The sequence below is a fragment of the Lygodium microphyllum genome, chromosome 27, assembly GCF_053477565.2.
Source record: "Lygodium microphyllum isolate KBCC chromosome 27, Lygodium_microphyllum_v1.1.10, whole genome shotgun sequence".
NCBI lineage: Eukaryota > Viridiplantae > Streptophyta > Polypodiopsida > Schizaeales > Lygodiaceae > Lygodium > Lygodium microphyllum.
Window position 1 is genome coordinate 48,003,899 of NC_141161.1, and position 12,279 is coordinate 48,016,177.

At 44.1% G+C, this 12,279-nt stretch overlaps 1 protein-coding gene across 1 annotated transcript; it reads right to left on the reverse strand.

Moving 5' to 3' along the window:
* Window positions 1–1,011: 1,011 nt before the first annotated feature.
* Window positions 1,012–10,258, reverse strand: LOC148012288 (pentatricopeptide repeat-containing protein At1g06140, mitochondrial-like). Its single transcript, XM_087669137.1, has 2 exons — window positions 9,955–10,258; window positions 1,012–1,322 (listed from the first exon to the last, which is right to left on the reverse strand). The coding sequence occupies exons 1-2, from the start codon at window positions 10,256–10,258 to the stop codon at window positions 1,012–1,014; spliced, it is 615 nt and encodes a 204-aa protein (XP_087525263.1).
* Window positions 10,259–12,279: the final 2,021 nt, after the last annotated feature.

Below are 12,279 nucleotides of genomic sequence, written 5' to 3' on the forward strand. Positions count from 1 at the left end.
GGGTTGACTGATCCACTTTGTTATACAGGAGTTGTCATCTTCCACGAAGTTTTGCATTTTTTTTTTCTTTTAACAGTACAAAACTTGGTCGTGGACTCCCTTGAGAGTCATCTGGGAGATAATGCACGATGAAGACGGTGAAGGAGCTGCAGGCGACAGCATCCACCCAGAACCACCATCCGACACCAGCAACTCCTTGCGCTCTGCAACGCGCTCTCTCTCGTCCTCTGATGTCACAGAGCTCCTTGATTAATCTTCATCGATCAGCTTCATGTCCGTTTTTTGATACTGCAAGTCCCAATAGTACTGCACGGAATTTGACTCCCGCAACAGCAACATCATCCTTCCACATCATCCACTTTCTCAGCTCTCGGTCCTCTTCCTCTGCCTTGACTCCCCATAGACACAGTTTTCTTTTCCACAATTCAGCCGCAATCCCTTCTGATAACTACTTTTTCCTTTTTATTCTCAGAATTTCAATCTTTTTTGTAATCGGTGAGTGAAAGTCGCTTGAAGATCATGGCTCCACTGTCTGGGACGTCCAAATTTGAGTCCTGTTTTGGTCGATGACATCGATTCCTCAGTGAGCCTTAGCAACCAAAAGCTGCCTTCGGCTGTGTGATGGAGAAGAAATCCAGAATTCCCCTTCCGTTCAGGAAGGCTACCCACTAATGAAGAATAAGGCCCGCCTGAGACGGTGAAGAAAGCCAAGGAATCCCCGCCATGTCTGCCTCCCACAAAGAGGAACAGGAATATCCGTCCTCATGTCGGCACTCCACAAAGGATGAAAACCTCCTTCAAAAATAAAGCAGCAGACTCTACTTTTCTAGACATTTTCCCCCCGTTTTCCTCCACAAGCGAAGTCCGCCAAACTTTTAGTCCCATTATCATATAAAGTGACGGCCCCCAGGAAAAGCTTCTTCCCTCTAATATTAGCGCATCTTCTTTTTCTCCTTCAACAAGTGCTGTTTTTACATTTCCTTCCCCCTCAAATAGTAGGCATGAGTGATTCTACGCATTCAGCATGCAGACAAAAGAACTTGGGTCTAGGGACACAGCCTCATCTTGCATCTGCTCAAAACAGTCCAACACATTTCCAATCTGCACATGTAAAGCATAACCTGTGATAAGGGCATTCCAAGTTATTGCATTCCGGACAAGAAGCTCATCCAACACTCCCTGTGCTTTGCCAAATGGACCACACTTGGCATACATATCCACCACAGCAGTCCCAAGCAGAATATCACTTTGCAACCAACCTAGTCTGACAATTTCATCATGAACTTGTTGACCCTTGGCAAGTGCTCCTATGTCAGCACATGCTTTCAAGGCGCAGATAAATGAGACCAGCAATAAGTGCATTCCAAGAGACTATATCTCGACAAGGAAACCCGTCCAGCACTCCTTGAGCTTTTCCCATTGCACATGATATTCCTGAATTTACACCTTTGTCTTCATAACAGCTTCTATAAAGCTTCCTTTGATTCCACGGTATCCTGCACTTTTCTTGGAGTTCATCATTAAAATTATCAGCTTGATAATGTCCTTTGGTATCAGTTTTTCATATTTTTCTAACACACACACATCATGCATCCAAACAAAATCATACACATGCACTAAGGGAATATATACATTGGATGCGGATTATCGAAATGCATCACACAAACAATGAATCACACGCACAAAATAACACAAATGCACAACAAAAGAAATGGAGGTGTATACGACTCGGATGCACAGCAGCACGACATCCACCCCCTCTAAACCTGCGCATCCTCCGGATGTGCCAACTATCCAGGATCATTCAAATCCACAAACAGGTCAAGTCCATCATCTGTTTCTAGTAGACCTGTTTCTCCATCAGCTTCATCATCTATGTTCTCTGTTTCTTTTTCTTGTCTTTCTTCTACCTGCTCTTCTTCTGTCAAGGCTTCAAGTGCATATTCCTCATCTTCTCTTCTCTTGAAAATCTTGACTCGTTTTCCAGCAATGGGCACCCTCAATACTGTACCATCTGATTCAGCCAGCTCATAGGTACCATTGTCAAAAACCTGTTTCACCTCATACGACCCAAACCATCTTTGAACCATTTTTCTCATGCTACTATGCTGATTCTCTAGACTACTGTCGTAGACTAGAACCCAATCTCCTTCTTTTATGGCTCTAGGCCTCAAGCAATGCCTTAAATCAAACCTGTCCTTATTTCTGAGACGGGCTGCCTTCAAATGATCAACTGCTAGCTGCACATGTTCTGTCCTTCTCTCTAGTTGACGAATCCGAAGAGCTAGAAGCTCTTCCCTTGATAAATTCTCATGCCACGGAAGAACACTCAAAGTGAGAGCACAAATTTCTGTAGGCATGACAGGTTTTTGCCCATACATCAACTCTGCAGGCATGTATCCAGTAGTCACACTATGTGTAGAGCGATTAGCCCACAACGCAAAAGGTAGTAATCTCGGCCAATCCCCAATCCGACCTCTACAAGCTTTTGCCAATGCTTTAACTATTGGCGGATGTCCTCTTTCACTCTTGCCATTTCCCTCTGGATTATAGGCAGTAGTAAGAGCCAATTTAATCCCAAGCCGTGAGAAGAATTCTCTAGCTTCATCTGCATCTACCTCTCCAGGATCAGCTGTAATCTTGCCTATACATCCATACCTGCAAAATATTTCTTCCAACAAGAATTTACATACTGTAGTGGTGGTCTTCGTCTGCAAAGATCTGCCTTCAACATAGTTTGTAAGATCCTCCCTAGCCAAGACAAGATATCTCATCCGCCAAAGTCCCGCTGGCAAAGTAACCAAGTCTATCACCCACTTATAATGCATACATAGTGGATAAGTCGGATGCAACTCATCACGATGTCGCACTAAAGAGTAAAGCTGGCAGTCCCTACAAGTCTCCACAAAATGAGAAACATCTTTATACATCCCTTTCCACCAGTATCTTTCTTTGATTTTCTCATAGGTAGCCCACACACCTCTATGACCAGCCCATGAGCTCTCATGAAACTCTCGCATAATCTGTATCTGCATCGCTACATCACAAACTACTCTCAAGGGCAAGCCTCCTCTCTTCTTTGGATGCTTCCAAAGAAAACCATCTTTCAAGAAACACCCATAAGCTTTCCTTCTGATTTTCTTGAATTCATCATCTGTCCAATCAGCTCTTCGAGTCAATGAACTTAGATACTGTCCAATTTGCAACCACTCGTCAACATAAAGTTCTTCAATAAAGGCTTCAACAGTAGATACATGACAATCATGAACAAGGACAGAAGCAGCAAACTCTATCTCATCATCTTCTGCAAGCATTGACTCCTCATCCTCATATCTCGCTCTAGATAGCATGTCAGCCACACTGGATTATTTTTCCCTACTATGTGTCGAAATTCTGGATTCAATGATTTGATATAGGCAATCCACCGAAGCATCGCTATATCTGGAGTCGAGCAACTAGTAATCATGCCAAGCAAAGGCAAACAATCTGTTTCCACAACAACTGAAGCTCCAATAAAATACCCTTTGTCACACTTCAGTGCAGTGACTACTCCCCACAACTCTCTTTTGATCTGCGGATATCTCCTCTGGCGCTCATTAAGAACTTTAGCTCCAAAGCGGATTGCATACATATTTCCATCAGCATCATCCTATCCCACAGCCCAACCTATGCCAATAGGGCTAGTATCAACTGTCAACATGATCGGCCGTCCACACTGATAATCCGCCTTGCGAAGAGTAGGAGCTGATTGCAACAGCTTCTTGAGCTTGCGCATGGCTTTCGAATGCTTCTCATCCCAATGAAATTTCTGCCCCTTTCGAAGCAGCTGATAAAGAACATCTGCTATATGAGCAAAATTAGGAATCCAAATCATGTAAAATACACAAGCTCCCACAAATCTCTGCACCTCTGAAGTAGTCGAGCAATACTCTGCAATCTTGTTTATGGCATCCACCTTTGCAGGAGAAGGCTTCCTACCATAATATCCAACCATATGCCCAACTATGATAACTTCATTAACACCAAAAATAGATTTCAGCCCTGAAAGTGTCAAATTTACCTCCTCTAATCGTGTCAATATTTTCTCACAAGCAACCAAGTGGTCAGCCACAAACTGTCTACATCCACGAAAATCAAGACTTTCATTCTTTTCTTCTTCTGCACAACCCTTAATAGGCACATCATCTAGAAAAGGCATGGTATACTACGGAATATAGTCTCGTAGAACTCTATGCATAGCATTCATCATATGAGCAACTGAGTTTGTGGCACCTTGAGGCAAGGTACACATCCTCACAAGACCAATAGGTGTCCACATAGTAGTAATATCCCTGCTTTCCAAGGCAAGCTAAAACTGATCATAACCTGAATGCAAGTCACCTAGATAATAGATGGCTCGTCCTGCAAAAGCCTTAGTAAATTCATCCACAACTGGACCTGTTTCCACATTCTTGATTGTCACTTTGTTCACAGGCTGCATATCCTGAATAAATCTCAAAGTACCATTCTTCTTTGGTACGGTAAACCACCTATTAGAATAGGGTTCCAAAATCCCCATTTTAATCTTCTCATTCAGCAACTCTATCAGCTTTGGCAAGTGTGCTTTAGGCACAGGTATAGGACGTATATTCCATGGTACATGAGGAACAGTGAATATGACCATAGGTGCAACCAATTCGGGACTAATGCAGCTAATTTCATGTGGAAAGAAAGAAAATTCCTTACCATGACGTCCAAGCATCTCTCTAAAACATTCTTTTTCCTCTGGAAGCAAAAAATCATCATTTCCAATCTTCAATTCTGCAAGAGTTTCAGTTGTAAACTTATGTCCAATATTTGCATGGTCTCTCAACATAGGCTACTTCATAGATTTTTCAATCTATTCATCACTATCAGAAGGAAGCGGGCCTGCAACCGGCTTAACCTTCTTATCAACTGTTTTATATTTTGTGTCAACCTTGGCATCATTCAAGCACTCTTTTCTTTGCTGCAATTTCTGCAAATTTTCAGCAACTTTCAACTCTGTTGGCTGAAAAATTTCAGCCTTTCGCTCTATGGACTGCATGGGTGTAGCCTGAAACTCTGTATGCAGAAATTTTTCTGCATTCAACTCTGTTGGCTGAATGGATTCAACCCTCGGTTCTATGGACTGCATAGATGCATCCTGAAACTCTGTATGCAGAAATTTTTCTGCATTCAACTCTGTTGGCTGAATGGATTTAGCCCTCTGCAATTTTGTTAGCTGATCAAGATCAGCCATAAATTCAGTTTGCTGAGTTTTCTCAGCCTCTAACTCTGTTTTCAGCATAAAACCAGAAATTTCCTGAAACATATCCAAGGTTTGCACAGGTATGATCTTTGAACCCTTACATACATCAGTTTTCAACATTGCTTCCATCTGAAATAATGTATCTGCATAAGACATCCCTTCATACAATCCATCTACATGCTCTTCTGCTTGCAAAATACCTGCATTCTTCAACTCTTTCTCCTTACGACCAATGTACTGCCTGGCAGCTCTAGGCAAATCTGAAATTTTCTGATAACTCACTGAACTATCTGAAGAAAAACCAACAAAATTATTGGAGAAAGACTGGCTGCCAGGAGGCGAGATCTCCTCTTTTCTCCGCTCCGTACCACTGGCGTCTCACAAGACAGCGGTACCTAATGAAAATCCAACTCCTTCGCAGGTAGTGGTGCCTCACGCAAGGAGTCCCTGTTTCTCGGATGATTTACCCCAACAGTCATAAACTGAACAGCTCGCATACCATCTTTACTCTGTATCCGCGCATAAGCTGACCCGTCGTCCATCACTTTCGTTTCCATTCTTGCTTCTGTAATGAAAGGCTGTCCAAGAATAATCGGATAAGAGCAAGAATCCTGAACAAAGCAATGATAATCCTCTTCAACATTACCAATAGAAATTCTGATACTCGGACAAGCAACATACATATCACCAGAAGTATTATTGGCGGCTCTCATGCGCCAGCCATGCTCTGCATCCATAGGCCACTTGCCACTCTCATAAACACCTCGAGCAATAAGATTAATCTCAGAACCATGATCGACTAAAGCGACCAATGGAATTTTTTTCTTTCTAATCCTTACCACTGTCTCAGTGGTTGCTCTAGCCCAATGACTTCGTGAAAAATGGCTGCGAGGAATGAGGATAGGGGTATCATCATCTTCATACTGCATAGGCTGAACTATTTTCTCCAATTGCGGATTAACAGAAGCATTCTCAACCATCACTGCATCATCATGCTCTTCCCCAAGAGCTCCATGCCACAATCCCTGTAAAGCAGGACCTTCCATCGCATGTCGTTTCCTCCGGAAAAGATCCTGCATCTGATCCTGTATTTCTCTTCTAGCAATCCCAAGAGCCTCTCAAACAGTAAAAGTAACTTCACTATTCAAAATTCTTTCATGAAAAATCTTACTCATATTTGTCTGCATATCAAGGTCTGACAAGAGCTTGAATCCTGGCTCCTTTCTTGGTTGCCTCTTTTCTTTCATCTGCTTATCTCCCATAGGTTGTTCAGGACTTGTTTGAGCTGGAGAACTTGACATAGGTGGAGTTGTAACAGGTGGTGAAACAAAGTCACCCCCCCTAGTCTTTTTGGAGGTGTTGGGACCCTCCTCATCTCTTCTTCTCTTTTCCTCAACCATGGCATCTAAACCCTGCGTCTTAGCCATATAAGCAAAAATAGAATACCTGTCAACAAGAGAATCCCATCCTGTTTCTCCTCGGATGCTGGAGCCCACACAAGTCATAGTAGATGCTTGAATTTTCCCTCTTCTCACTATATCCAAGGCAGAGGACCATAAAGCAAAGTCTCCATCAAATTTCTGCTCAAGCTGGACTCCAGAAGCTGAAGCATCTCCTCTAACACTCACATAAGCTGATCGCGCAGCCATATCATCAACAAGCTTCTTCATGCCTCCCTTACCGAAGTTTGTGTCAAGAGGAGCGCCAATCTCTGTCAGCCATATCTTCCCATCTTGTCCCCAGAACACTACATTCTTCTTACGGGCTTCCTGAAAAGCATCACAATCTCTGCAGTGTTGGTGCTCTATACTATCGCACCAAATACATCGTCACCCTTTTCTTTGACTAGCTGGAAAAGTAGTCGCTGGAGCAGGTGCTACAGTAGGTACTGACATAAGTTGCTCCTTTAACTTACCAACTTCAGCTTTGACTGCTTCAATCGTCAAATCTGCCAAGCCTTTAATAACATCATCTACAGATAAGGCTACTGGAGCAGCAGGAACTGGTGGATTCACAACAGGAGGAGTAGGCTTAGGCAAAGAAGTTGCAGCAGGGGTAGAAGAAGAAGTCTCCAAGCATTTTTCAGGAACTGATCCTGTATTACGATGCAATCTTACTCTCCTGCGCTGCTTCTTAACAAGAGCATTCACAGCATCAATGACATGTCTCCACTCGGTCTTTAAACTTGAATCAGTAGCTTGATCTTCCAAAAGATCATCCAACTTTTCCTGTAAATCAGCATCTGCAGCTTGTAAAAATAACTCCACTTTCTGCATCTCCAAAGCTTGCTGTTCAGTCCCATCTAACTGATCATAGCGGCTTTCAAACTCTCGCAGAAGAGCGGTAACAGAAAGTCCCTTATTAGGCATAGAAACCCATGCTAAAAAATTCCTGTGATTCATAAGACATGTATCCTCCAGGAAATATTCATCTTTTAATGCCTTCTTAAATTCAGCCCAACCTGCATGTGCTTCTTGAATTTCTGCAATTCGGCCTTCAAGAGCGCGCACCATGATCCGCAAGAAGTAGCGGCTCCAAACATCTTGAGAAACCCCAAAAAACTTCATCTTTTCTTCATACAAATGCAGGTAAGTTGAAACTTACTGGCCATTAAACTGCTTCATCTCCTGTTGGACAGCTTTCAAGGCATCCATAGCATCATTGTCATGTTTTGCGTGAGCTTGCTGCTGCATATACATGGTAAATGACTGAAACAGGTTCTTCATAACATTATCATCTGTCATCTCTTCTTGCGAGTCTCCCATCTTGCTGAAAAAAATGACGCAGCACTTTCATGTCGGGTTCACCAGAAATGTCGTGGAGTTCGTGTAAGAACTGCTGAACACGGGGTTCAAGATGCTGCAAGGAAAGAGGCTAACAAGAAGATCTCAATTTTGGATTCCAAAGATCACTATATTGCTTGTCAAGTGAATTACAACAAAGAAGCTGCCAACTACTCTTGACAAGAAATTGAAGTTATAAGCATATCGCCTTAGAAAAATAACTTAAGATCCCAAGAAGACTGGCAAGCTCAGTTGAAAGGAAGCACTCTAAGTATCAAAGCCACTTTTGATTTCAATCACCATCACAATAACTCCATGTGAGATTCAACTCAAGGAACAATTTGCTTTATAATGAAGAAACCATGATCTTCCAAGGTGTCCACAGAAACGTGAGTAGATATCTGGATCTTCACAGGAGAAAACACCAATTGAGGAAAGTAAACCTGCTTCTCTGACCACCATGAAGGTTTGCCAAAGTCACGAGTGCTGTGACAGCGTCCGCAAAACATCACTGTCTGGTCCTTCAGTTCCTTCAAGAGATTTCGGACATCAGTCCAAGTTCAGCCGCTCTTGCAAAGATTCTCAGAGGGAAACATGCATGAAACTCCTATGAACAGAGCTCCCAAAGGTTGAATTGACGGTTTTTGAACAGGCCACATGCACAAGGATGACCAAGGATGTAGAAGCCTTAATAAAGCAAGCTCCACAGGCGATCACACCACAGGGAAACACGTTTCCAGCATAGAATCGCATGTGACGGGATCACAACACAACCTTTGATACATGCTTTTTGTCACAATTGGCCGCCTGTGACATAGGATTTTTCATTTGGGTTGACTGATCCACTTTGTTATACAGGAGTTGTCATCTTCCACGAAGTTTTGCATTTTTTTTTCTTTTAACAGTACAAAACTTGGTCGTGGACTCCCTTGAGAGTCATCTGGGAGATAATGCACGATGAAGACGGTGAAGGAGCTGCAGGCGACGGCATCCACCCAGAACCACCATCCGACACCAGCAACTCCTTGCGCGTTGCAGCCTTGCGCTCTGCAACGCGCTCTCTCTCGTCCTCTGATGTCACAGAGCTCCTTGATTAATCTTCATCGATCAGCTTCATGTCTGTTTTTTGATACTGCAAGTCCCAATAGTACTGCACGGAATTTGACTCCCGCAACAGTAACATCATCCTTCCACATCATCCACTTTCTCAGCTCTCGGTCCTCTTCCTCTGCCTTGACTCCCCATAGACACAGTTTTCTTTTCTGCAATTCAGCCGCAATCCCTTCTGATAACTGCTTTTTCCTTTTTATTCTCAGAATTTCAATCTTTTTTGTAATCGGTGAGTGAAAGTCGCTTGAAGATCATGGCTCCACTGTCTGGGACGTCCGAATTTGAGTCCTGTTTTGGTCGATGACATCGATTCCTCAGTGAGCCTTAGCAACCAAAAGCTGCCTTCGGCTGTGTGATGGAGAAGAAATCCAGAATTCCCCTTCCGTTCAAGAAGGCTACCCACTAATGAAGAATAAGGCCCGCCTAAGACGGTGAAGAAAGCCAAGGAATCCCCGCCATGTCTGCCTCCCACAAAGAGGAACAGGAATATCCGTCCTCAAGTCGCCACTCCACAAAGGATGAAAACCTCCTTCAAAAATAAAGCAGCAGACTCTACTTTTCTAGACATTTTCCCCCCGTTTTCCTCCACAAGCGAAGTCCGCCAAACTTTTAGTCCCATTATCATATAAAGTGACGGCCCCCAGGAAAAGCTTCTTCCCTCTAATATTAGCGCATCTTCTTTTTCTCCTTCAACAAGTGCTGTTTTTACATTTCCTTCCCCCTCAAATAGTAGGCATGAGTGATTGTACGCATTCAGCATGCAGACAAAAGAACTTGGGTCTAGGGACACACCCTCATCTTGCATCTGCTCAAAACAGTCCAACACATTTCCAATCTGCACATGTAAAGCATAACCTGTGATAAGGGCATTCCAAGTTATTGCATTCTGGACAAGAAGCTCATCCAACACTCCCTGTGCTTTGCCAAATGGACCACACTTGGCATACATATCCACCACAGCAGTCCCAAGCAGAATATCACTTTGCAACCAACCTAGTCTGACAATTTCATCATGAACTTGTTGACCCTTGGCAAGTGCTCCTATGTCAGCACATGCTTTCAAGGCACAGATAAATGAGACCAGCAATAAGTGCATTCCAAGAGACTATATCTCGACAAGGAAACCCGTCCAGCACTCCTTGAGCTTTTCCCATTGCACATGATATTCCTGAATTTACACCTTTGTCTTCATAGCAGCTTCTATAAAGCTTCCTTTGATTCCACGGTATCCTGCACTTTTCTTGGAGTTCATCATTAAAATTATCAGCTTGATAATGTCCTTTGGCATCAGTTTTTCATATTTTTCTAACACACACACATCATGCATCCAAACAAAATCATACACATGCACTAAGGGAATATATACATTGGATGCGGATTATGGAAATGCATCACACAAACAATGAATCACACGCAAAAAATAACACAAATGCACAACAAAAGAAATGGAGGTGTATACGACTCAGATGCACAGCAGCACGACACCGTGCTTTACCCAAAATTGACATTTCAAGGGGTTCAGGGAGAGACGGTATAAGCAAAACCGTTCAAAGACCGCGTGGAGTTTGTCTAGATGTTCAATCCAGGTCGAATGGACACACAGGTCATCGACAAAGACCTCTAACTCCTTGTGAAGCATGTCCTTGAATATGGTGCACATGAGGCGTTGAAAGGTGGCGGGGGCATTGGTTAACCCAAAGGGCATGACTACATACGCAAAGACACCCCACTGAGTGGCGAAGGCGGTCTTGTGCCTGTCCGCAGGATGCACTTGCACCTGATTGTACCCTGAGAAGCCATCTAGGAAACTATAGGCTTCCTTACCTGCCACTCTCTCAAGCATGTGCTCGGTGTACGGTAAGGGGTAGTTGTCTCTCTTTGTAGCAGCGTTCACCTTCTTGTAATTGACGCACACTCAAATCTTGTCGTTTTTCTTTATCACAATGACTATGGGTGACACCCAGTCTGTGTGCTCAATTTCGTAAATGAATCCAGCTCTCATCAGCTTGTCGATTTCCTCCTTGACAGCATGAGCGTGCTTTGGATTCATGGGGTATGGTCGCTGCTTGACTGGCGTTGCATCCGTCGTCATGGGTATGTTGTGAGTCACAACACTCGGATCTACCCCTCGTAGCTCATCTAAGGACCAAGCAAATACGTCCATGTACTCCCGCAAAACAATGACAAGACTGGACTCTTCTTCAGTGGTCAAGTCCTTGGCAATGAACACTGGTCGGGGTACTTCCCCTTCCAGGGCTAGGTTTACCTCCCTGACCTTGGCTGGCCCTTCGATTGGTTTGCTGGTTTGCCCTTGGCGCTTGGCACTTAGCAGAACCACTACCCTGTCCACTCTTTTGAATTTGGAAAAGCGTTTAGGAAGGTCTTGCAGCTTCCTTTGTTCCTCTGATCGTGCATCCTTGGGACGCCTTGCCTCATCCTACTGCAACCGTCTGTGCCTCAGGTGGACGGGTAAGTCCCCCTTGGTGCATCTAGTCATGGGTGGCCTAGGGATTTCTGGGTCACTATCCGAAGTAACTTCCGATTCGGAGTTAAACCCCCCATTTTCACTAGAGGAGGTGGTCTCCCCTGGTGGCCGTAGTTCAGATGGCGATTCGGTTCTAAGCAGTGCTGCGGTTCCTGGTTGGGCTAGGCCGGCTTGCTCAAGGTCTACTGCTCCCATCCGTTCCAACCAAGCACGGTCACATTTCGTACACATAACTCCTTGGTCCACTCTAAGGGCCTGTCTCTTCTACGGCTTAGCATTTGCCCGGATTTGCTCAATTTCTTGCCCTTCGGTGTCGTATTCTATGGTATCTACCTCACCCTCACTTTCATCATCGAAGGATTGGCAATCTTCGTATTCATCGCAGGAATCTTTATCGCTCAACTGCTCATCGTCTCCCAAGGCTTGCTCTGCCTCGTCTTGTTGGTCGAGAACCAAAGCCCAGCTATACCTGAGGTTCAATTCGTGTACCTTGGTCCACTTCCACTCGGACTCTTCCAAGAGGTCCTGGAGTGGCTTGAAATTGGCGGTTGCGTTGCATGCCAGTCGGTCCGTTAAGTGCTCCAGTATTCCCTGGAGTTCCCTCTTGTTGGAAGGTACTTGGAAGATGACAG